Below are 26,730 nucleotides of genomic sequence, written 5' to 3'. Positions count from 1 at the left end.
CAAGAATATTTTGTCTTCATGTTTAATGTTGCATATGGTTTCACTAATAATTAACATTTGGAATTAATTAGGAGACTCCCTGCTGACAACCATGCGATTAATCATGATTAAACATTTGAATCGATTGACAGCCCTAATATATATATTTATACACACACTTATACACACACATATACACACACACACACACACACACACACATATATACACACACACACACATAGACTGAGGGGGTGCATACCTCATTCTGGTGGAGCTTCAGACTTCAGTGAGAAAGCTCCTCCTGCCAAGCTTTGACTTCCCATGTTTTCATGGCAGTGTGAAACTGGAGCTGCCTGGGGATTAGCAGGTGTCTCTGCTGTGTTACTACTCGCAGAGTTGTTATAATACAGGCGACTTTGCACACAACCATTCTATACATCTGTCATATTGAGCTAGACACCAAGAGAGACTCCCTGCTGGACCGGTATGTGTAGGGCATTGAAGCTTGACAGTAAATAAATCTTGGTAATTAGTGATTGGTGGTGTATAGTATAATGTAGAGCCTGTTCTCTGTTTAACTGCACCACACGTGTGGCTGCCCTGATCATATGAACATTACTCACCTGTAATAATTAGGGCTGTATAGACAGTGGTATTTGGTACTGGTCAAATTGTAAGCCTAATGTACATTACAGAGATAATGTCCAGACAACTTGAAATTAACAGTGATTTGGATGCAATTAATAAACAAAACAGACTAAAAACTGTGAAAAATAAAATTAACTGGATCTACAGCATCTACTAACGATACAAGTAAATAATAATATTCATTATGACCTTTAAACAGCATCTTTAATAGTAAGGGCAAGTAAAGCCAACCCAAGCATGTAGGGCAGCATCGAGGAATTATTCGGTGCAAGAGGTCATGAACTGTATTAATGAGACAGTTAAGCAAGCATGCAGAGACTGTTGCATATGAGAACGCTTCACTCCTGCAATAAGCACAGAGAAGGTGGTCTTCCTTCCACTGCACTTGCCAGACTTTACTCATCTGTCAAGGTGCAATTCATGACACTCATTTTTCATGACCATGTTTGTAGAGGCTGCTTCGACTGCTTTGCTCAGCCTTCTCTATTAAAGATATTAGTTTAACATGCCATGATGTCTTAAACAGCTCAAGTATGATGGTCATTGTCAGTATCACATGCAAACAACCAACATAAATAGAGTTAAAAAAAAATGTTCCATGATGCCCTTGAATTAATAATGACTGATTTTGATATTTGTATCAGAATTAATATTGATGAATGCCTAAAACATTTTAAAACATCTCTAGTAATAATAGTATGTATCACACTTGCCATGGTAAATTGAAATTTTGAATATTATTTAAATAGCAACCAAAAATATGTTGTGTGGGCTGCTGTTCTTTATTGTAAATCCCCAGTTTCTTTCTGACTCTGTGCTCAGCCCGGAAGGATATGGGGCTAAGCTTATTCTTGAAAGGATGAGAGCGAGGAGTGTTATTGTTTTAGAAAAAGCTATTTACCATTACACACAATAACTCTTTGTGACTTATCTTTGTGAACACGCACTGTATGTGTGTCGTTGTATGTGTAAATGTGTGTCTTTACTGTATATATACACATTCTGTGTGTGTGTGTGTGTGTGTGTGTGTGTGTGTGTGTGTGTGTGTGTGTGTGTGAGTGCGCGTAAGCCTCCTGGGGGACAGTAGGCAGCAGATGGGGTTGCAGTGTGATTGGGATGGAGCCATCCTACTTGCAGACATCTCGGATCTAATGAGGAAATCAGAGCTACCATTTATGCCAACTCCCTCATGCACACACATTTTGTCTAGCCCCACAGTACACACGCAAGCACCTGCCATGCTTCAATAGCCTTTTAATATTGGATTTCAAAAGATCCACCAAAACCAGAATGATGCTGTTATACAGTGAAGAGACTAATTGGGCACTGTTACTAAAAATTGACACAGTAGATAATGTGCTTGTGGCAGCAGAGATACAAACATGGGTCCTGGTAATTACAAGTAAAGCTGCCTTCCTGTACAGGTTCTCTTCTGAAACATCAATGTCACCTCTTTAGCCAAAAAGAAAGCTGGAGATCACTATATAATATAAATGGAGTGTATTGCAAGACATTCTGTAGCACCACATACCTGTGATGTCGAGAAGACCACCTCTCCTCCTACTGACAAGTTAGAATCTAGAGGCACAGAGCTTATTTTTAAGTCTTGTGCCCTTCCAGTCATGACAAAATTTCATTCTTCTGCTTACTACATTGGCTTGCTTGACCACAAAGTCCAGACCCAACCTATCAAATAAGCCCTGTACCACAGGCTATAGTGTCAGGTTTCCCGGGAATCACTCGGTAATGCAGGCCTCGATACTCTGGTCAACTGTCAACAAGTGATGTCAGGAAATTTTTTTCTACTTAAGGAAAACTTGTCAGGAAAAGGTTTTTCTACTTAACCTATGTAAAACTTCTAGACCTGAAACCTACCAGGGGATCAACCGATCTGCTAGCTTATATTTTTGCAAACACCTTTAACATCTTTCTGAACCAAAAGAGGTCATGCATTGTTGACTGTATCCACTGCCAGTAAGAGCACTCGCACGATAAAATGTGGTTCAAAAAGCTAACCATAAAGCAGGAAATACAAGCTCTCTACATCACTCAACCCTATGTGGTTTGCTTATTACTCCATTTTATTCATTTTACTTGCAAATGCTATTTGATATTCAACACAATCAAAACAGAAACTAATAGGAAATATGAACTGGATCACATATCAGCAGCTGGATTCTAGTTTACTTAACTGAAAGATCTCAGGCAGTAATAATAGACAACACCTATTCAAGCAACACCACATTAAAAACCGGCATCCCTCAGGGCTGTATGCTCACTACCTTTCACACTGCTACGCTTTTAGCACTTCATCAAGTTTGTTAATGATAGAGCAGCTGTGGGCCCTTCAGCAACATTGATGAGTCAGCTTACAGAAAGGAGGTGGTTTGGAAACAACAATGTATCTCTTAAAATATGGATGAAACAACAAGAACCAAATGTTGCTATCAGAATCTTTGCTTATTCAGCGGTCAAACACTGATGTTGGGTAAGAAGGCCTGACTTACATCCAAAAGGTTTTCAATGGGGTTGAGGTTAGTTCACTAAAGTTCTTCCTTGCTTTGTGAACAGGGACAGTGTCATATCAACATGTTTGCGTCTGACATTCCAATCAAAGGATGTGCAAATGCAGACATGATTAGACATGATCAAGCAGCATTGATTGTAGGTAGAGATGTTAGAGGTGCTACCTCTTTGACCCCGGTAACATGTGATGCAACGGCTGAAATCTGATTGGATAAAAACTTACACTCAGACCTAAGGAAAAAAAAAACTATAAAATGAAGATAATTATCTATTGTGAATAATTTAATACATATTCATGGACAAAAAAGATATGAAAACACAAGTCAGTGATTTTGATAGTGTTTAGGCCACCACAAAAGGCCTTGCTAGACCTGATGGCCTGCTACTGCCTAACTCTATCATAGCTTTAGGTGCTTGGACATGTAAACAGAATGCTCTAATGTTCTTTAATAACGGGTGATTAATCATTATTGGATCTTTATTATATAATCAGACTTATACATGTCATTACACAGTCTATTAGAGAATTCATTTGAAATATTTTAATATAATATCAATATTATTATACAGCAAGTTTATAAAAGCCATCTTTAGACTAGAAAGAACTGACAAGCACTTTAATATCTTTTTCCTCTCATGTCCCCCCAGAACTGACATGGACTGATTAATATCAGACCAAACATGTGACCAGATCCACACACACACTGATCCATTATTAACAACAGTGATTTACACCTATCAGGCATAACATTATGACCACCTCCCTAATATTGGGTTTGTTTCCCCTTTGCTGCTATAACAGTTCTGACCCGTCGAACATTAACAGCATTAAATTCTTTTTTGAGCTACACGAGCTCGTCTGGTGGATCGGACCACACGGGTCAGCCTTCGCTCCCCACATGCATTAATGAGCCTTGGCCACCCATGACCCTGTTGCCGGTTCACCACTGTTCCTTCCTTGGACCACTTTTAATATATACTGACCACTGCAGACTGGGAACATCCCACAAGAGGTGCAGTATTGGAGATGCACTGACTCAGTCATCTAGCCATCACAATTTGTCCCATGCCAAACTCCTTACGCTTGCACGTTTTTCCAGCTTCTAACGCATCAACTTTGAAAACAAAATGTTCACTTGCTGCCTGATATATTCCACCCACTAACAGGGGGCACGATGAAGAGATAATCAGTGTTATTCACTTCACCACTCATAATGTTATAATGTCATAATGTTATGCCTGATCGGTCTATATTACAGTATGATACGGGATTGTTACACTTTAAACTGCACTATTTTTTTTCCACCCAGTTTCCAATTTTATGGTCAAGATATAAACAGTGCAATATATAAAACCATTATCTATTTTTTTCTAAGAATAGAACCTGTTGTTATGTGACAGTGCCTTTATTACTAGACTGCTACACACTATAACAAATAACTGATTGGAACCTAACATGTTTTGGAGTTTCATAGGTTTTCACATATTTCGGCTTGTTATTATGAAAGTGTCTAAAATATTGTTCTATCCTTTTCCCCCATATTGCATATTCCTGCTGTATTGCAGTTTGGTAGTGTATTGTTTATATATTTCACTGAGACACTGTTTGCCGTACCCCGTCATATACATTGCACTTTTATGCATTCCTATATACCGACTTCTTGTATTGTATTGCATAGTGATGTTGGAGTATGTGTCTATGGATAGGATGTCAATATAAACTTAGTTGTGTTGATTAATGGCACACAAAGGATCCTGCATAATAAGAGCTTATAAGGTAGCAATCCAAAATAGCAACTCACAGCCAAGCTTAGCAAGACACCTACCACTTATTAAGAAATGACATGGAAGAAGACATTGGGATTGCTATATATGATGGCGATATGATGTTACAATGTGGACATGCTCATAATAGGGAAAAAAAAGGTCTAAAAAAAGCAGATTTTCTGAAAGAACATGAAAACTGTGTGTGTGTGTGTGACTGTACATGTGTGTTTTTCCTCTTGTAGATGCTGAGCAATAAAAAGGGTTTGCTGCCCGAGCCCAATTTAGCTCAGCTCCTAAACAGCATGACCAATCCAGCTGCTCTTCAAGTTCTTATGAGACCATACCACACTGGCAAGCGTGGAGGTATACACACAAACACACATTCACACACCGAATATCCAGCTTGTTAGGTACATTGTTTGCCAGGCTAGCACCTTTTACTGTGTTCATTAAAAAAAAAAGATGCGTCAACAGATGGGCGGCATTATCATATATCATATCATAAATATGCATGGACTATTCAAGAAAACCACTTTAAAATTAGACCATTGATTCCAATCTTCCTCCAAATCCCAAACCCTTTAATTCCTACGCCGTCTCTGCCGATCCTCCATCCCAGGCCAGGTTCCTTTCCTAATGAACCTAATCATATATTAAAATGAACTTTTCATTAGGTTTGAGGATAAATGAGCTGCGGAAGGCCTCGGAGATTAAGGGGAACACGCCAAATATAGCTCTTGATTAAATCTTAAATCATCTACCTATTCTGGAAAGAGTGGCCATTAGGGCTCACACTGGAATTGGATAAAAGAAGAGTGGGGACTGCTGGCATGCTTTCGTTCCTTTTACCACCTGCCTTTTTCCTTTTTTTATATATATTTTATTCATTACCTTTTTATTTCTGGTGAGCCCCGTTGCACTGCCAACTTTCCCTTTTTCTCGTCAGGGAAGTTTCGTCCTCACAGTGTTCCTTTCCTCCGACCGCCGCTGACAGCTGCACTGCTTCAGCTAGGAAAAGCACAGCAGGTATGTTACTTTGTCTTTCACACACACACACACACACACACACACACACACACACACACACACACACACACACACACACACTATCCAGAAATCCTTCCTTCTTACTCATCCTCATTGGCTGTCACTCTCTATCTGGTCATTACATTGTAGGTTTGATGAACCACACAGAAAGAAACAAGGTTTTGGTATTTAGATGCAGTGCAAGCAGCAGAATGAGAACTGACTGAAAATGTTGTTGCTTAATGAGACTTGGCACACACATTATTACTCAGCGAGTGCAATGTCTCTCTATGTGTTTCAGAACGCCATGCTGGGGAACGGGTTTGTTCTGCAGAACCTTCTCCACATGCACATGGCACAGCAGCAGCTCCTGCACATCAAGGACAAGCACATCACTAATGTGAGGCTGTGTGTGTGTGTGTGTGTGTGTGTGTGTGTGTGTGTGTGTGTGTTAGGGAAGGGTGTCTCATTTCCGCATTATTCCTGCAGTATTTCTGCATCTGTAAGAAAGCTACTAGATTTCAGATACCTGGATATTTTTTTGACTTAAGTGAATAACATGATACAGACGTTCTTTTATTTGTTCCTGAGATGCCATTATTGGCTTTTTTTTTCCTCTCTGTAAATAATGAAAGCTGTGACTTTCACTCAGAAAGACATTAGTTTTGTTTAGTTTGTCCCACTCTGAGCCTGTAGGCTGAATTCCAGTTTTATTTGATATTACACAATAACACATCATAGCAACTCGCTATGAGAAGATATGAGATGACGTAAAAAAAAAACAGTGTAACATTGATAGTACATGCTCTGCAGCCTATAGTCTATCATTAATTTCCTGTGAGTGGATGCAAAGCTGCAATGTAATGAGCACACCATTGAGTGTGTGCTAATGTGTGAGAATGTGGTGTTTGCACACAGAATATTAGCATTTTAATATTCTATGTACTTAATATGAAAAGCGGTACTAGTTGACACAGATACAGATCATTTTTACAGCAACAAATATCAGCAACAGTGACACATTTAGACAGATTTAAGACCTTGGACACAATGTGTTAAATTCTCTTCTTGTCTCTTCTCGAATTCAAGAATAACATAAAATATTAGGAATAAATAATATTAAAATACTGTTGCATATATACATACTTCTCACCCAGAATTTACCATCCTACTGCTTACATGAAACCTTTTCTAATTTGTGCAGGTGATGCAATATTGAAGCAATGAATGAAAAATCATACAGCTGCAGTTAGATGGACAGGAGATGCTACATATTAATGAAGTAGAGTAAGAGGGACATGTGTCTGTTACTGCTGCATAAAATGGTAGAAATTGTCAGCAATAGTATTTTTTTTTTTTTCATTTTAATAATATCAACTGTTAACAACATTTCAGAGCAGCTCCAAGAGCATGTCTTTTTCCAAATTATAGTTTTGACTAAAAGTAATAATAGGAGTATGACAATTGTTACTGTGGGTTATTATTTATTTTTTATTTTTTTAAATGAAGTTTTTATTCCAGCATTCCTACCATATATCAATGTATATTTAGGTGTGTGTTCTTTTAAATGTTGCACCAGTCTGAATTTGTAATTAAATTTATACATGAGCAAAGTAAACAAATCAAAATATTGTATAGACAGTACACTGTAAGAAATCAAAATCAAAGTGCATTGGTTACTGACATACATACATACATACATACATACATACAGTACAGACCAAAAGTTTGGACACACCTTCTCATTCAAAGAGTTTTCTTTATTTTTATGACAATGGAAATTGTAGATTCACACTGAAGGCATCAAAACTATGAATTAACACATGTGGAATTATATACATAACAAAAAAGTGTGAAACAACTGAAAATATATCATATTGTAGGTTCTTCAAAGTAGCCACCTTTTGCTTAGATTACTGCTTTGCACACTCTTGGCATTCTCTTGATGCCTACTTTGAAGAACCTACAATATGACATATTTTCAGTTCACTTTTTTGTTATGTATATAATTCCACATGTGTTAATTCATAGTTTTGATGCCTTCAGTGTGACTCTACAATTTTCATAGTCATGAAAATAAAGAAAACTCTTTGAATGAGCAGGTGTGTCCAAACATTTGGTCTGTACTGTATATATAATATATATAAACTTTTGGTCTGTACTGTACATACATACATACATACATACACAGGAGGGGCATTCGAATCATACCGGGGCTTAATCATACTGGGCCTTAGGGGGAACTTACCCGACTTAATCCAACTCTAAATACCACCACTATCACGTCACAATTATATAAACCATCAATACAATACAAAAACACAATATAACAAAGTGTGGCATGACAGAGAGAAAGGCATTTTACATATGGAGGGTGAATACCATTTTACTAAAGCAAGAAACCCAGTTAATACAACTCCAAACCTCTACACTACCACCGCAACTGTGCCACCTACATCATCTGGAGCAGTTCAGAATCAATATTTGTCTAATAACATGACAAAAACATTAAAAATGTAAATAAAATACAATCTACTCACCAGGGATGCAGACTCATAATTTGCACCGCTCCTTAGAGGCTGTAAGTCAGTGGTACCGCTCGTATTCACTGGTCTGGAAGTGGTAAACAAACCCTTTCCCGGGCTGAGACAAGCTAGCTAGCTTCAGGGTTGGCCGACCTCCTCATAATGTCTAGCTTTTCTTGAAAATTGATTTTTTCAAATTGAGGCCAAATCAATTACTCTTCCTCCGTCAGCTATTGTGGGCAAAATGTTTTATTTTTTTTTTAATTTAGATGTATTAATGTGTGCAGCGCTCAACACACATGTTTTGCCAGTCAAACTTGGCTGTAACAGTTTCCCTCTGACCAACCAACCAGAGGATGGAAAAATGCTGACGCTATTCTGGGCCAACTAGCTGCCCTGTGAGCTGAATATTAAATCTGATTGGTTAAAGAAACAGACCCATTGCTAATATAGTCTAAGGTACAACCACCAGCACTACTGATTGTGAAGGCCCTGGGCAGATTAAATTGACATGGCAGCACATAGAGGCTGAAATCTGATTGGACAAAAAATGTAACATACACGTACTGAAAGCAGTGCAGCCAAGAGAAACACTAATAAAAAAAATTAAGAAATTAATTATTCATTAATTAAAATTAATGAAATTAAGAGAATAAACTGTTAGAAATAAATTAATACAATTTCATGGAACAAATATTAGAATTTAGGTTGTAAATGTAGGTCAGTGCTTCTGATAGTGTTTAGGCTAGCAGAGAAGGCTTTGCTGACCCTGACGTCCCCACACTGATTTTTATACCTGTAAAGTATAATTCCTGGTTTGACTTGAACGCCCCTCATTCATATATACATATTTCAAAATATATATATTTTCCATATTCATATATTTATAAATTACATGTTACACTAAACCCTCTCTGGTCAGTTGTAATTAACTTTGATTTACATTGTCATTATTCATGTATACTACTTTATTTGGTATCTGTGCTGATTATTGATTTTGAGGATTGATCAGCAAACCCAACATTGTTAGACCACTACAATTTTTCATGCTCTGACCAGATGCATTTGACTGTACAAATATGCCTAAGATGAAAATTATGGATCAGTATGTGTGTGCACTCATTTAACAGTCCCTATATATTCAATACACAGAGCTGATATGTATTGTACATTATAATGGTGTTGTAAAACTTGTAGTATGTGACCCATTAACATCACCAGACTCAGGGTAATTTCCCTGCCAGGCCTCTTATGCAGCCACATTCATCTCCTGCTTGTATCAGGGCCTTTTGTTTTTATATATTATGTCTTGCGGCTGTCCGGCTGTCCTTCCATCTGTTCATCAAAGCTTTGGTCTGAGATTCTTGTTAGCAAAATGACATGAAAATGAGTTTGTAGCAGATGAACTGATTCAATTTTGGAATGGATTCAAACAGAAACAAGGTCAAAACGAGTTCACTTGTATGAAGTTGTCTTTTGTTTTTTTTTTAATTCAGAAGTGTTACACACGTCAAGGCAGATTTTCTGTTTATTTACACCAGGCATTTGTCTGTCCAGGCATCTGTGTGCTTAAATGTTTGTAGGGTTCAAACAGAGTTATGACTGTAACTTACAGATGAAATTATAATATTTGGGAATTGATCCATACAGGGCCAAGGTCACAGCAATGTCAAATGTCTCAAATAGATTCCTTTCATCGACTTCCTTTCTGTTTAAAAGTATGTTTACGGTCATTTCGGCATACGAATTAGTAATGGGAAAGATTAAACTTGACTAGTAAAAGAAACGCAGCTCTTTGACAATCCTGCCACCTATTTTTTGTCTCTAAAATGATTTTCATAAAAGAACCAAACATATATTTTTTAGTACAGTACAAGCGCCAAAATTTACATCATTAATTTTTTTTTTACATTTTTGATGTAATTCTAATATTAAGTATAAAAAAGTGTTTGTTTACATGTGGATTGCCCTTGCTGGTGCTCTGTGTCATGTGTAGTGTATCTAATAAAATCCTGATGCATTCTCTGCTTTGTTTCTTTTCTCCTGCCTCTGTTTTTTTCTCTCTTTTTTTCTTGCTCCAGATTCCCAGTCTTTTAGGTGACCCCTCTCGTTTACTTCTCCATAAAGTCTTGGCTCTGCAAAATGCAGCCCCAGTGCCGGTGGTGAAAGGGCTGATTGGAGATTCCCCTCCCGGTAGGTGTTGTAGGTGGTGCGTAGGCTGGCCCTGGCCTTGCGCTGTTTTCACACAACATGAATTTGCAATGCAAATCGAAATCCTGTTTGAGGAATCCGGTATGAATAGTTAGAGGCTGCAGCTTCAATCAGTGCTCTTTCTTTGGCGATGTTGTTCAGATGAAAACCTTTTGAAATTAATATACATATGCCGGTTCATTAGCACTACAGTGTCAATTCCACGCTGGAAACGTAAAATGCCACCGTTTTGTAAGACTATAATGAAACACTTGTACAGTTTAACATTATATAACATTATTTATACTGCATGACCATGTTCTCTGTAGCTGCACCTAAATGTAGAACTGATTTATTTTGGTAAGATCTTTTGACAAATTACATTTTACCTTAAAATCCATCCTTTCTCTCTGGCATATGACTATATCTAATATGTAATCTAATCTGTATGTAATGTTATTTGTCCCTCTTATTCATTTTATTAAAGGTGATTAATATTTTTTATTATAGTTTATTGTGTTTTTGTCTTATGTTACCCTGTTTTGTGATGTAATATCGATGTGGAATAGTGGTGCAAGTGGTACAACTCAATATCAATATTCCTCTGGGTTTTCCAGTTTCCACCCATCTTAGACAAATACATGCCAGTTTGGGGATTACTTTTAAATAGACTAGTGTCTCATTCAGGTGTTTCCACCTCACCTGGGTGGATCCACCACAAGCCTGATCAGAAGTAATGTATTCGATTTAATTTAGAAGTGGAAATTTGAAACTAAATTATTTATATAAGTGGAAATATACTTGTACATGTATATACAGAAAATCTCATTTAAAAGTGGTATACTTTGGTATACTGTTTTTGTTTACTGTTAATAGGAGCAGTAACTAAAGCCACATGTATTAAAGCCAGGGTTGTGACGACTTTTCTGACTTTTTGTATAGGAATTTTCTTTTAAGGAGGCATTTACTTTGGTTTTTCCAGTTGGAGGTTGGAAAATCTGATTTTTCTCAAATTGGAAAAGCTTTTTTTTTTAGCAAAAATTAAATAATTTTGAAACAAAAGTAGATTGGAAAATGATGTTTTTATGATTATTTATGAAATCTAGTGTTCTCTAGTTTGTAATGAGATTGTGCCTTGATTACTGTTTATGTTTTTTTTTTTTTTGTGAATTTCAGTCTAAATTGAAATTTATAATTTTCTTTCTAGATTTTGCGGTGTATTTTGTTATCCTGCTTTTGTAAATTGTGTATGTTGTTTCACTGGGATTCTCAGACTCGACTCGGGAGGCTGGAGTGTCCGGAGCAGGCCATGCTCACATGAGTCCAGGAGATCAGAACGGAGTGTCAGCACCAGACAAACAGTCGGCAGTGTCGAGTCACTCTCACAGCCAGACACAAGGCTTCCTATCTGGGTCAAGCAGAGGTGCACAGAGCTCCAAAGCCCTGGTTAATCACAATAGTGCTGCATCTGAGAACTGCACACTTACAGTGAGTACAGATTTCACTCTACATTTTTAATGCTTTGTCTCTTTTCCCCTCACACTCTTTCAATTTGTTTATTTTTTCTCCTTCTATGTTTTCTTTCTTTTTCGATACATCTTTACTGTACAGTATCTCACAAAAAGTGAGTGCACCCCTCACATCCAGACAAAAACATGAAGATGATGACATGGGACATGGGACATGGGACATAGGACATGTGGCTTTGCAAGGTTAAGCGACATACGGCTGTTATCACTTAGAACGTACTCACTTTTGTTGACAGCTATTTTGACAATAATGATGGTTGTATGTTGAGTTATTTTCAGAGGATAGTAAATCTGTATTACTATGCAAGCTGCGCATTGACTACTCTAAAATATATCCAACTTTCATTTCTATAGTATTGTCCCTTGTGAAGAAATAGTAAAATGGTTGCTGAAATGTGAGGGGTGCACTCACTTTTGTGCAGAACTGTATATAGTTGTTTTATCACTTTAGTCTGTCTCTATCACTATTTCATTCTCTGACTCTTTCTCTGATCTCTTGACACTGAATGTTCTTTTCTATTAGCTCTAGGTGTTTGGTATGTTTTGTGTGTGTGTGTGTGTGTGTGTCCATAGAAAGCAATTTTTTATTCACTCACTTGCATTTACCAGACTGAAGAGGAGTTGTTACTCAACTAGTTTTTTATGCTGTATGAGTCATGACCAACGCAGATGTTGAATTCAAAATTCTGATTGGTCAGAGAGTGCTGATGATTTTTGTACAACAGCTACATGGAATATGAGATGTAGTGTCATGTTACCTTTTTGTCCAACAATGGATTTTCTGTATAATTCAAGTTTGTGTGTGTGATTGTGTTTGAGTACAGACACAAACTAGCTGCCAGATGTCTCTGCTGGGAGAGCCACCTAAAGAGGTGAAACTGCCCTCCAACCCTTATCTAAACATGGCCAGTGTCTTACCAGGAGTGCTGCTGCAAGGTACATACACACACATACAATATATATATATATATATGCATACTGTACACGCACACACTGATCTTTTTTTGTCTTTCGTACTCAGACTGGCGTGTATAGTGTGAATAGTGAGGCGTTAATACTGAAAATGACCTCTTATATAATTACAGAGTTAAGTGTTAAGGACTCGTGTTTCAGTGATGCACAGTTCTGGACCTTGAATGAAGACAGTTTTTCTTAAGCAAACTCAGCTCTTGGAGTATAATCCTTCTTTAAATTTCTCATCTCACGGACCAGATTTTTTGTGTATGAACTGTCTTTTTTCCATAAAGAGGACTTTGAGGTGTACAGGTGCATCTCATTAAATTAGAATTAAATTAGAGGAGAGGCACCGAATCCAAGTTGCTTGAGGTCCAGTGTAAATTGTGCACAGTCAGTGGTGGTTTGGGGAGTCATCTCATCTGCTGGTGTTGGTCCACTGTGTTTCAAGTCCAAGGTCAGCACAGCTGTCTACTAGGAAGCACCAAAAGTTGGTTGAATGACCATGGTGTTGGTGTTCTTGACTGGCCAGAAAACTCACCAGACCTGAACCCTATAGAGAATCTATGGAGTATTGTGAAGAGGAAAATGAGAAACAAGAGACCAAAAAATGCAAATGAGCTGAAGGCCACTGTGAAAGAAACCTGGGCTTCCATACCACTTTAGCAGTGACACAGACTGATCACCTCCATTCCACGCCAAATTTGAGGCAGTAATTAAATTAAAAGGAGCCCCTACTAAGTATTCAGTACATATACAGTAAATGAACATACTTTTCAGAAGGCTAACAATTCAATGTTTTTTTTAAATGGCTTTATGAAATATTAACATTTTTTGAGATAGTGAATTGGTGGGTTTTTGTTCATTGTGAGCCAAAATCATCAAAACTAAAAGAAATAAACACTTGAAATATTTCAGTCTGTGTGTGTGATGAATCTGTATAATATACGAGTTTCACTTTTTGTATTGAATTACTAAAATAAATCAACTTTTAAATGATATTCTAATTTATTGAGATGCCCCAATATATAAAATTTCATTTATTTGTTCCATGCCCTATACAATTGCTTGCTGCAATACAAATGTTATTTACCTCTGGCTGGGTTCAGTATTTCTAATGCCGTAACTATAGTTCAGTACTATAGAATGTGCTGGATTAGGTTTTATTTTATAAGCCTACTAAAGCCAAACTGACCCTCAGTTCTAGAGATGGATTTCATAATTACAACTAGGACGATTAATTCAGTAATATATTGGCAATAAACTAATCTCTTATTAGATATTTATTTCAGTGCTATCAATTTTCAGTCCCTAGATTTCCACCCGATTTGAAGGCAGTTGTCTCCTCTACTCAAAAAATATAGCAACTACGGAGACTTGTATTGCACGCAGATACTTTTAATATTCTGTGACTTCCATTAAATCAATTCAATCGCTTGTGAAAAGTGACTCTAAACATGATGAACTTTGCGTATCTGAATATTAACAATTTCTATACTTCAAGCCGCTAGCTCTGAATACGGTCCAACATGGAAAGAAATGAAATAAAATGAAAGTGTTTAGTATCTCTGTGGTGGGTTGAATCACCTCATCTCCACACTATATTCCCTGGAAGCCCATTAACGGGAAAATAAAAATGAAAACAATCTAAAATATGAGAGGAAAAACAGTGGATTGTCCAGACTTGGTTGGCAGAGCTAATTACCAGGCCGGAAATGAGCTGTAAAAATTGTATTAAACTCCCCCCTTATAAAAATAATGAAGCCAGCGAGATTGAATATTGTGAATGAGAGTATTTTGAAGGTATCTTTGAATTCATGTGAGTATAATATGAAAAGTATTGCGTGATATAAATGAAAGTTCTTTGTTTCTCTATTATACACAAACTGCTGAAATTACATACTGAATGATTCCTTCTGGGCCAAAGCTTATAATTATTGTCTTTCTTTAACACTTCACTGCATTTCCCCTCAGGGACATAGCGTTGCGTTTAGGTTTCTTGAGATTGCTGTGTGAAAAGAAAGCTGTGCACATGAAGGAATGAATACATATACACACACAGCTTGAGTCGTTGGCATTATCAGTGAATGTAGCCCTGAGCCAGTGCTGTATTTCAGAAGAGTATTACAGAAGCGAATCTCAATGATCCCCAGGCAGAAAGCTTTATTCAGCTCTATTCAGTTCCAGCTCAACTCCAAACACACCTGTGCAGAGTAGTCCTGATTCTCCAGACTCGATTATCCGCCTCAGGTGTGTGTAGAGCCGGAGCAGAATAGATATGTGGACTGGCAAGAGGCCCAGTGGAATTCACTGAAAGGTTTATGGTTCATAATTGTCCTGTAAAATGGCTCTCTGCTCAAGGCTATATTTCTTACCACGGTGCCAACAACTGCCAGGTATCAGTGATGACAAGTGACGCATGTTTTTGGTGTACTGTGGATGTTTGAAATTTCTTGGTTTGTGTGTTTGTGTGTGTGCACGTGTGTGTGTGTGTGTGTGTGTGTGTGTAGGTACGTGTAGCAGCAGCAGTAAAGGCCAGGCGGTCAGTGGGACCTATAGCTCGGTTCTGCCTCCTGCTTCCCTCCCAACCACCCAGTACAGCAATGAGTGCACCACCTCAGAATACACAAACCAGTACTCTCAGCAATACTCACAGGTATCTATTACACTCCAACACACACATTTACACAAACCAGTACTCTCAGCAATACTCACAGGTATATATTACACTCCAACACACACATTCACACAAACCAGTACTCTCAGCAATACTCACAGGTATCTATTACACTCCAACACACACATTTACACAAACCAGTACTCTCAGCAATACTCACAGGTATATATTACACTCCAACACACACAATTATACAAACCAGTACTCTCAGCAATACTCACAGGTATCTATTACACTCCAACACACACATTTACACAAACCAGTACTCTCAGCAATACTCACAGGTATCTATTACACTCCAACACACACAATTATACAAACCAGTACTCTCAGCAATACTCACAGGTATCTATTACACTCCAACACACACATTCACACAAACCAGTACTCTCAGCAATACTCACAGGTATCTGCAAAATTGCTTGTTTTTTTGTTTTTTGTTTTTTTTTATTTGTGATCATCAACATTTGAACAGTTTACAACAATGACATTTTTTTTTTTAGCAAAAACGCCTGCTAATAAACGCCTAATAATTAAAAAAATGCTCTCGAAGTGTGAGATGAAGACTAAACAAACGTGCGGTCTGCCACTTAATACGTTCCTGAGCGAACTCAGATTTAAACGCAGATGTTCTGCACATAATGTAAAAAAAATTGAACCGAACCGAAAGCCCTGTAGCGGAATATTTCGGTACGAATACATGTACAGTTATACCCTTACTAAAAGCGAAAAATGTCAAAAGTACACACATCCTTCACTCAAGTAGAAGTACAGATACTTATGTCAAGACTCAAGTTGAAGTACACTTTTCACTCAAGTAAAGAAGTTTGGGCTCTGACATGTACTTAAATAAAAAGTAGCCTGCTACCTGTTTTTGTGTCACGCTGGTAACTGGACCTTACATCATATTAATATTAAAAAAAATTATAATCTAATTTTGTTACCTGATAAATGTATCAAGTCTGAACATCCACCCTATAGAACACAAGCAGAGATAAAATGATGATGATCAGGTGATCAGGAATGTCTCTTTTCTCAGTCATGTTTACATCTCTGACTTCCTCTGTCTCCTCCAGACTTCTTGTTGCGTTGCTCATTGTTAGCTTCCTAAACTAGTCTACGTCTGTGGTGTGTGAGAGCCAGTAAATGATACACCAGCGGTAGATTGAAAAGCCGCGCAATGACAGGAAATAGGTTTATGGGCTGAAAACGGCATGCAATGAAAAAAAAATTATATTGATCAGGTCACCAAATATAAAGTAACAAAACTAAAGTAACAAGCTTGTTTTGAAAACGTAAGAAGTAGAAAGTAGAGATATTAGCCAGACGAGGATGAGTTCCCTCTTGAGTCTGGTTCCTCTCAAGGTTTCTTCCTTATTCCATCTCGGGGAGTTTTTCCTTGCCACAGTCAACACTGGCTTGCTCACTTACTTATAAAGAACATATTAATTTTTATCACCACATTATCTGTGTAAAGCTGCTTCGAGACAATGTTCATTGTTAAAAGTGCTTTACAAATACAAATAAAAATGAATTGAATTGAAGATTTTTGTGTAAAAATGGACTGAGTGAAAGTAAAAAGTTGTCAGAAAAATAAATAGTGAAGTAAAGCACTGATACCGGGAAAATCTACTTATGTACAGTCATGAAGTATTTGTACTTCATAACTTTCCATCTATGCTGAAAGTTAACTATTAAACTCCAACACACATATTCACACTAACCAGTACTCTTAGCAGTACTCGCATTCATTTTAAGATAGCATAAGATAAGATCAAACTTTATTAATCCTGAAGGAAATTCTTTCGTCAGATACTGTTTCAGATTACAAAAGAAATAAATATAAATTAAATATAAATTACAAGTAATTGAAATTGTTGCTGCTTGTTTGAGTATTTCAGCAAGTTTCGTTTTCCCGAAAACCCTAGAGTTTGAACAGGATATCATCCCTTGGGTTGCATCAACTAGACAATTCCTAATTGTTTTTGGTTTTCCACTGAAAGAACTAAATACGGCTGAAATGATTCCTAAAGTAACACAAGTAATTCAAATACAAAATGATTTGCCTCGATGTGTGATTTTATGCATTACGCTCCTGCTTTGACAAAATGATTTGCCTCGATGTGTGATTTTATGCATTACGCTCCTGCTTTGAGATTGGCTGATTGTATATATACATGAATGTGCAAGGATACAGGTGTTCCTTTTAAAGTGCCTTGTGAATGTATGTGTTTACAAACTCTTAGACCAGGAAGCATCAGCTGTTCTTTATAGCAGTAGTGAAATGAAACCATGAATATCGCAGCTGTCTGTCTGTCTGTCTGTCTGTCTGTCTGTCTGTCTGTCTGTCTATCTGTCTATCTATCTATCTATCTATCTATCTATCTATCTATCTATCTATCTATCTATCTATCTATCTATCTATCTATCTATCTATCTATCTGTTCACTGTGCCTATTTTCTGTCGGATATTAAACGTGACAGAAGGGGCCAGAGGGGGTGGCACATGCCCAGAGGAAAATGAAAAGGGGACTGATGGTAACGCGGAAGATCACAGCAGAATGAGAATGAGATGAAATGGAAATAATAGGGCTTTGAATGAAAGGGCTGAGCTCTTCCCTTATTCACACAGGTAACAGAAGAACAGTTTAACACTCACTGGCACTGGGTGTCTTATTCATTTGCGCTTGTTTTTTTCTGTTCTCAAACCAACTGACTTCTATGCTATTCTATTATATTGTATTCTATTCATCCATCCATCCATCCATCCATCCATCCATCCATCCGTCCATCCATCTATCCATTTACCTACTCATCCATTTACCCATTTATCTATCCACCACTCCAACCACCCACATATCCAACCATCCATCCATCCCTGTACACATTCCACCCATCCATCATCACCCCACCCACCTATCCATCCATCCATTGATCCTTCCAGCCATCCATCCACCCACCCATCCATCCACCTATCCATCCATAAACCCACTCATGTGGCTGCCTGTACGTTTGTCTATCTGTATGTCAGTCTGTCCATCCACCTATCTATTTATCTAGCTTTCCAGTTTTTGGCAATATTGGCCACAAGCTAATTCATCCATTAGCACTTAGTTGCTATTTTCATTGTCATAAATAAGTAAGCTTGCGCTAAAGTGGTCTCACACCGGATGTGACATTCAACATGTGCTGTTGCAGTGGGATTTTCAGACTTCTTTTGGTACAAGAATTCACATTACTGCTCTCTGAGTTGCCCATTTATTGCAAAAACATAATCCTCCTGATTTATAAGGGACTTAAAGCATTCTAATTGGTGACGTCCTTTAATTTTTCAAACTAGCACAATATATTTATATAATATTTGATATAAATTATAAGATATTTCACAAAAAAGAAACATCAAATTCTTGATATAGCGAAGTTTTCTTTCCAGTTTTGGAAGGACACTGTGGTGGAGGGACATTTTCGGAGGCGGAGTCAGCACTGTGTAAAGTAGATGACATTATAAACGTACTCGTTTCAGTTTGTTTTGTTGTTGTGCCACACCATTACTAAAACGCATAAAAAGTACGGCATACTGTTATTTTAATGAAATAAAAATGCCGTTATTGGCATAAAATGTTTATGAGGAAAAAAGCAATTGCATTTATTGGAAAGTAATCAAGTTCTGGGTGGTAACAGAAGTTGTGTTTTGTGTCAGGACACATCATACCACTGTTTTTGTTTTTTTCTTTTAACAGCATGCCACCAAATTTTTTTATTACTCGATTGTACATAAAAAAAAGAACTCACTGACTCTTAAGAGTGAATCAGACAGATATGTTATTACTGTACATCCTGTATTTAATGCTGTAAAGCAAAAGGACATGATCCAACATTGCAAATCAAGTTAGAGATGAGACATTATTTCACTGGTTATTTCCAATATTCTTTCCAATATTAAAGCAATGTATATTTTTTTAAGTTAGAATGCTGGAAGTAGCCACAGTTTTTTCCCTGTGAATTTTTTGTCTGCAAATTTTGTTTTCTCTGCAAATATTCTTGTACAGTATGAAGCATTTGTGAAAGGGTTGCACGTTTTTGCTTGTTGGCTCCTCATTAACAACAACGTCCATTTTAGGTAAGTCTGAAGTAAACAGGTTTATCGTTCCCCTCTCAATAGCGCTGTCTCTAAATCTAACAAACTACGGATGAAGTAAACAGAGATTAGGGTGTGAAATGCTGCAGAATTCCTTTAACATAAGTGCAAAACAATTTCCTGCAGATTCGCACTCTCTCACCTACACACACACACACACACTCTCCTACTTCTTGGCTGTGGTTTGGAAGGATAAGGGCATTTAGGTGGATTAACTGGCCTTAAATCCATCATCTTGCTGCAAGTGCACCTCTGAGTGAGAGAGCAAATGTGGGAGAAAAAAAAATAGAAAAGAAGGACGGGGGAGGAGGGAGGGGGGTTTGGCTGCGAGTCGTTTGTCCCATCTGGTCTCTCACTACTCCTCCGCACTGTACTGAGTGAAAAGAGACAGCAAGCTTTCACACTGGATGAAGACAGAAAGAGGGAGAGGAGGGGGAGAGGGAGAGGGAGAGAAGACAGCAACCAGGGCAAGATAGAAAGACTGGTGAAGGCAAGAGGATAGAAAGAAAACAGCGAATCAATGAGTGAGGTGATGAAATACAACCTGAGAGCTCTAGGGGTTGTTTTTTTTTTAGGCTACCAACGTTTATTAGCTGAATATAAAATTTTTTTTTTTGCTGCTCAGTGATTGCCAACTTTTTGTCTTTTGTAGGAAGCATGAGTTACAGTTAATGGCTAATGATATTTGAAGCAAAAATCAAGCTAGATATGGAGCTGTTTTATTTGGAAAACATTTGCAGACCTAAACAGAAAAGCACTCCCGAAAAGAATCTATAAATTAAACCTAATCAAACTAGACATTCAATCCGACGAAATAAATGGCATCCAATAAAAGTAGTCAGTGTGTGTGTCCGGTTGCCTTTGTGCTTTGATGACTGATCTGCATTACAAGAACTTTTAATCTTAATTTAATCTTTAGATGGGTTTGAGTCAGTGGTGATCAGTAGCAAAATAAATGTAATTAATTACTGTAACTTTAGCATTTGATCTACTTAACAGTCATATCTGTATTTTACTGAAGTATTTCATTTGAGGAGACTTTACTACATTTCCAAGTCAAATATTTCACTTTTTACTCAACTGCATTTTGCAAAATCAGTTGTTCCTTTTTTTTTTGAGTGGATAAAAACTTGACTGGTCAAACACGCAGCAATTCACCAATCAGTTTGAAACTTGTTTTGATTTCCACTTGGTGATATCGACTTATCACCAACATACAGTTCAGCATCAGTTCAACAGCAAGCAGAACATTTTAACAGAAATACAGTAAATGATAGCAGAAATTCCTGATTCTAACCTAGCACAAACTCCTGTTGCCTTATTTGCATGATCTTTTTGAAGTAGTTAAAAAAAGGTTTGGGGCTCATGATAATTGTAATAGATATCAATCAGTGTTTGTCTCATTAATATCATTCTATTAATAGATTGGTGTGCTAAGACCAACATTTTCACATCAAGTTGATTAAGTAAGAATCTTGCAATAAAAATGATAATAGGAACATTATAGTCGTAAGAATCATAGTATTTTGTATACTTAAGTACATTTAAAGGCAAATACTTTTGTACTTTTACTAAAGTGAAAGTTTAAATTTTACTGGAGTAATATGTTACAGAGTGTATCTCTACTTTAACTCAACTACATGGTTTGTGTAATTCATCCACCACTGGTTTTATTTGCCTGTGTAAAGTAAATGTAAGACAGCTGTGCCTAATGTAAATTAATGCCAATTAGCTAGAAAGTACTTTGCATGGCATCGGCATTTATCAACATTTGCAGACAAATACGCAATACTGAAATGCATGTGACTCTGGGGGGGGGATTGTATGGTCCAGTCTGGCTTATGAAACAATTTAATTGATAATCGAGGCTCAGTGTCCATGATGCTGCTGCTGCGAGTGTGTAATGTGCCTGATTGCTTCTATCTGTGTGTGTATGGTAGGAGGCCATGCAGCAGTGGTACCAACATTATCAGGCACAGGGCTACACTAACACTAATCAGGAGAGTACTGCAGCTACAGACTACAACAAAGAACAAGCTCAGGTGAGCCCACACACACACACACACGCACACACACACACACATACCCTTTATATTTTGTGTATGTATGGGCAGAATGTTTGTTTTACTTCTCTTAGCATGAACATTGTTGGTTGTTTTTTAAAGTAATTTCTCAAGTAGAACAGTCAGATAGTATAATGCAGGGGGCCCCAAACTATGGCCTGCCCCCATATTTGGAACAGTCCTTTGAAGGATGCCAGAGACATATTTAGAAAATGTAGTTTAAAATATCAATGTTTTACTCATAACATACAGTGAGGAAAATAAGTATTTGAACACCCTGCTATTTTGCAAGTTCTCCCACTTAGAAATCATGGAGGGGTCTGAAATTGTCATCGTAGGTGCATGTCCACTGTGAGAGACATAATCTAAAAAAAAATCCAGAAATCACAATGTATGATTTTTTAACTATTTATTTGTATGATACAGCTGCAAATAAGTATTTGAACACCTGAGAAAGTCAATGTTAATATTTGGTACAGTAGCCTTTGTTTGCAATTACAGAGGTCAAATGTTTCCTGTAGTTTTTCACCAGGTTTGCACACACTGCAGGAGGGATTTTGGCCTCCTCCACACAGATCTACTCTAGATCAGTCAGGTTTCTGGCCTGTCGCTAAGAAACACGGAGTTTGAGCTCCCTCTAAAGATTCTCTATTGGGTTTAGGTCTGGAGACTGGCTAGGCCACGCCAGAACCTTGATATGCTTTTACAGAGCCACTCCTTGGTTATCCTGGCTGTGTGCTTGGTCATTGTCATGTTGGAAGACCCAGCCTCGACCCATCTTCAATGCTCTAACTGAGGGAAGGAGGTTGTTCCCCAAAATCTTGCAATACATGGCCCCGGTCATCCTCTCCTTAATACAGTGCAGTCGCCCTGTCCCATGTGCAGAAAAACACCCCCAAAGCATGATGCTACCACCCCCATGCTTCACAGTAGGGATGGTGTTCTTGGGATGGTACTCATCATTCTTCTTCCTCCAAACATGTTTAGAGGAATTATGACCAAAAAGTTCTATTTTGGTCTCATCTGACCACATGACCTTCTCCCATGACTCCTCTGGATCATCCAAATGGTCATTGGCAAACTTAAGACGTGCCTGGACATGTGCTGGTTTAAGCAGGGGAACCTTCTGTGCCATGCATGATTTCAAACCATGACGTCTTAGTGTATTACCAACAGTAACCTTGGAAACGGTGGTCCCAGCTCTTTTCAGGTCATTGACCAGCTCCTCCCGTGTAGTTCTGGGATGATTTCTTACCTTCCTTAGGATCATTGAGACCCCACAAGGTGAGATCTTGCATGGAGCCCCAGTCCGAGGGAGATTGACAGTCATGTTTAGCTTCTTCCATTTTCTAATGATTGCTCCAACAGTGGACCTTTTTTCACCAAGCTGCCTGTCAATTTCCCCGTAGCCCTTTCCAGCCTTGTGGAGGTGTACAATTTTGTCTCTAGTGTCTTTGGACAGCTGTTTGGTCTTGGCCATGTTAGTAGTTGGATTCTTACTGATTGTATGGGGTGGACAGGTGTCTTTATGCAGCTAACGACCTCAAACAGGTGCATCTAATTTAGGATAATAAATGTAGTGGAGGTGGACATTTTAAAGGCAGACTAACAGGTCTTTGAGGGTCAGAATTCTAGTTGATAGACAGGTGTTCAAATACTTATTTGCAGCTGTATCATACAAATAAATAATTTAAAAATCATACATTTTGATTTCTGGATTTATTTTTTTAGATTATGTCTCTCACAGTGGACATGCACCTACGATGACAATTTCAGACCCCTCCATGATTTCTTAGTGGGCGAACTTGCAAAATAGCAGGGTGTTCAAATACTTTTTTTCCTCACTGTATCTGTATTTGATAAAGGATGACTTTAAAAATTAAAAATTCCCTTAGTTATTAATAGAGTTTAAAGCACAACTAGTTGATTGCTGGTACTCTCAGCTATCGGCAAAAATTCGTACTGATAGTTTTTCCGGCTTTCGCTCTGCTGTCATTATGATAGCGGCCTCTAGAGGCGAATCACTGACGCCTTGTGCTGTTTGTTTTTACACTTGCACAGAGAGCGCTATATTTAATATTTATAATTTATGTATTAATGATTATATTCATATTTTTTCCATTAGCACATTTTTTTATGGTAATAAAGTTCAGTACTATTTTACATGGCATGTTATGTTTGTTTTTATGCAGTATCCAGTTTAAAAATAGTCGGTTAATTAATCAGTTATCTGCAAGTACGATCCAATATATCGGTTTTGGTCAAATCGGTCAACCTCTAGTTATTAACAGCATAATTGTTAGATTTACTCACCAGCCATATGCAAAAGTAATCAAATGTTTTGATTTCAGTCGCAATAAATATGAAAAAAGTTGTTGTAATTGTAATAATGCTCTTTTAATAGGCTGTATATTTCTTGAAAAGTAATATTTCTGTGCAGTGCATGAAAAAATAATATACTAATCTAGCATTAGGAGGCCTAATAAATACATTTTAAATCATAATAAAAGCTCCATAATAATACTGGCAGTCAGTCAGGCCCATGTCAGTTTCTGTTGCTGACCGATCCGGCCTGATTAGAGAAAGGAAATGTTATGTTTGGGGACCTCTGGTATAAAAAAAGTTTGAGGACCCCTGGTATATTGGAAAATGTTATTCATTGATTAATGTTCTGTTTATGCAAAGGAATATAACCCTGCAGTGTGATTTATCTAGACTGAAAGTGACTTTAGGAATAGTGATTGTGTGAAGAGCAGGTACTTTTGTGTAAGATTGCCATGACACAGCTCCAGAGTCTTCAGTTCAATATTGACCTCTGATTTCTGTCTGTGTGGCGATTTACTTGTTTACACGGGTTTCACATGATTTCACCAGCTTCCTGCTACTCTCTAGGGTGAATTGTACTACGTGCTTTAACCACTGAGCTCTGTAGTATAATTTATTACTTAATACTTAACTTAAACTTCATGCTCATTTAATAACTGCACACTCTAAATTTAAGAGCCAAATAAGGACACAGAACAGATTGTTTTGGATTTTTATTTGACCAGCACATAGTTACTGAGTGAAAAGTTCTGGGCCAGAGTGGCCTTGAGAAAAGAGCTAATACTTGAAGGAATGTGCAAATGAAGGGAAACCACAGAACTAATCAACAAAATCTTCAGAAATCTTTACTGGCCTAACCAAAAGGATCCTCACATAAAGGTGAGGTGGGCTTGTAATCATGACCATTTACACTAATACATGACTCAACACTCACTAGAACATGATGCAACACTACTATTATCAATATCTGGGAATTGGTATCAGGGAGGCATATGTCCATTTGGGTAGAACCGTCAGAGACCTGAGGAACACGAACCAGCTGGTATGATGGCTACATTTTTGGATCAGGTGTAGAAAAATCATGTAGCGACTAAATTATAATAATTTTAGATAAATCTTTAAGAAAAAATAGCAGAAGTAAAACAAAATAACAAAAAGATACTTATACTTAGATAATGGTAACTGTGAAGGGACAAAATTTGGGGAGTTTCCAAATGTGTTGGTAATCAAGGGATGTACAATGTGAATACATGAAGAAGATTTTGCCACTGATTTTCAGATCATCTCTGACATGGCTTGATTGTGGGTTTACTGCAATAAACTCTACTTTGCTTTTTCTCATCCACGTTTCTTCGAATCTTTTTTTTAAAAGGATTGTTTTTAAGACATTATTGGTAGCAGAAGGCCCGGCTATTGTTTTGGCAAATTTGTGCTTTGACATCTACCACCTCCCCAGGTGGACCAGAAAAAACAATTACTGAAAGTGAATTGGTTCTCATATGACACAAAATTGCATTTGAATACACTGTGATGTGAAAGACAAGATCAGAGAAGTGGGATTGAGATGGTTTGGTCATGTGTAGATGAGGGACACGGGGTATATCGGAAGAAGAATGCTGAGGATGAAGCCGCCAGGCTGGAGGAAAAGAGGAAGGCCAAGATGAAGGTTTATAGATGTGATGATGAAAGACATGATGTAGTTGGTTTGAAAGAGACAGATGTAGAGGACAGGGCGATATCGAGATGCATGAGCCCATCCTAACGGGAGTAGCCAAAAAAAAAAAAAAGGAATAGCCTGTGAAGATTTTTACTTTCAGTGCAATGTTGAGGCTTCAAGCTTCCTTGGACACCACCATGGGAGAACAGTGACTCTCCAGGACCCTTGAGGGGGGTCCTTTAATAGAAAGATAGAATGAATGTTGCAATCCAATTATGCTATAATAAATCTAAAAATTTGTTTCTCCCTTTTATCCCTCATGTTCCCCCACAATCCGTCTCTCTCTCAGGCTGTGGTCACGTCTTCATATGGAGACTACACTTCTTACATGCAGGCCGTCACTCAGTACTATTCCCAGACTCAGATAAGCCAAGCAGCTGCACCCGTGTACCAGCAGAGAGACCTCAGCAATGTAAACACACACACACACACACACACACACACACACACCACTGTACAGCACAACTTAATTTATCCTAAAGCAAAATAGTTCCCTACACTAGAATTAGAGTTTGCTTGGTCATGAGAGGAACGGAGAAGTTCAGTCTGCAGGTAAAAGCTTCACTAATTCCAGTTTCATAGGGAAAGTTTTCTCCATGAGCTCTCAACAAATCAGAGCATTCATCCACAAGCTACATAGAATAGTCTTCTGGGGTCTAGTCG

The 26,730-nt window shown here is 37.7% G+C and overlaps 1 protein-coding gene across 2 annotated transcripts in view; it reads left to right on the top strand.

Moving 5' to 3' along the window:
* Window positions 1-26,730, top strand: part of raver2 (ribonucleoprotein, PTB-binding 2) — an 86,731-nt gene that overhangs the window by 51,707 nt on the left and 8,294 nt on the right. For both annotated transcript variants that reach the window (XM_046857232.1, XM_046857221.1), the window contains exons 5-13: window positions 5,166-5,286; window positions 5,870-5,949; window positions 6,251-6,349; window positions 10,556-10,667; window positions 11,938-12,152; window positions 13,018-13,129; window positions 15,658-15,803; window positions 21,903-22,004; window positions 26,357-26,479. In XM_046857232.1, coding sequence (XP_046713188.1) covers window positions 5,166-5,286; window positions 5,870-5,949; window positions 6,251-6,349; window positions 10,556-10,667; window positions 11,938-12,152; window positions 13,018-13,129; window positions 15,658-15,803; window positions 21,903-22,004; window positions 26,357-26,479 — 1,110 coding nt within the window. The remainder of the gene's footprint in view (window positions 1-5,165; window positions 5,287-5,869; window positions 5,950-6,250; window positions 6,350-10,555; window positions 10,668-11,937; window positions 12,153-13,017; window positions 13,130-15,657; window positions 15,804-21,902; window positions 22,005-26,356; window positions 26,480-26,730) is intronic.

This window comes from Silurus meridionalis, chromosome 1 (genome assembly GCF_014805685.1).
Source record: "Silurus meridionalis isolate SWU-2019-XX chromosome 1, ASM1480568v1, whole genome shotgun sequence".
Taxonomy (NCBI): domain Eukaryota; kingdom Metazoa; phylum Chordata; class Actinopteri; order Siluriformes; family Siluridae; genus Silurus; species Silurus meridionalis.
Note: the sequence above shows the minus strand (reverse complement) of the source record. Positions and strands in the feature narration are given on the sequence as shown.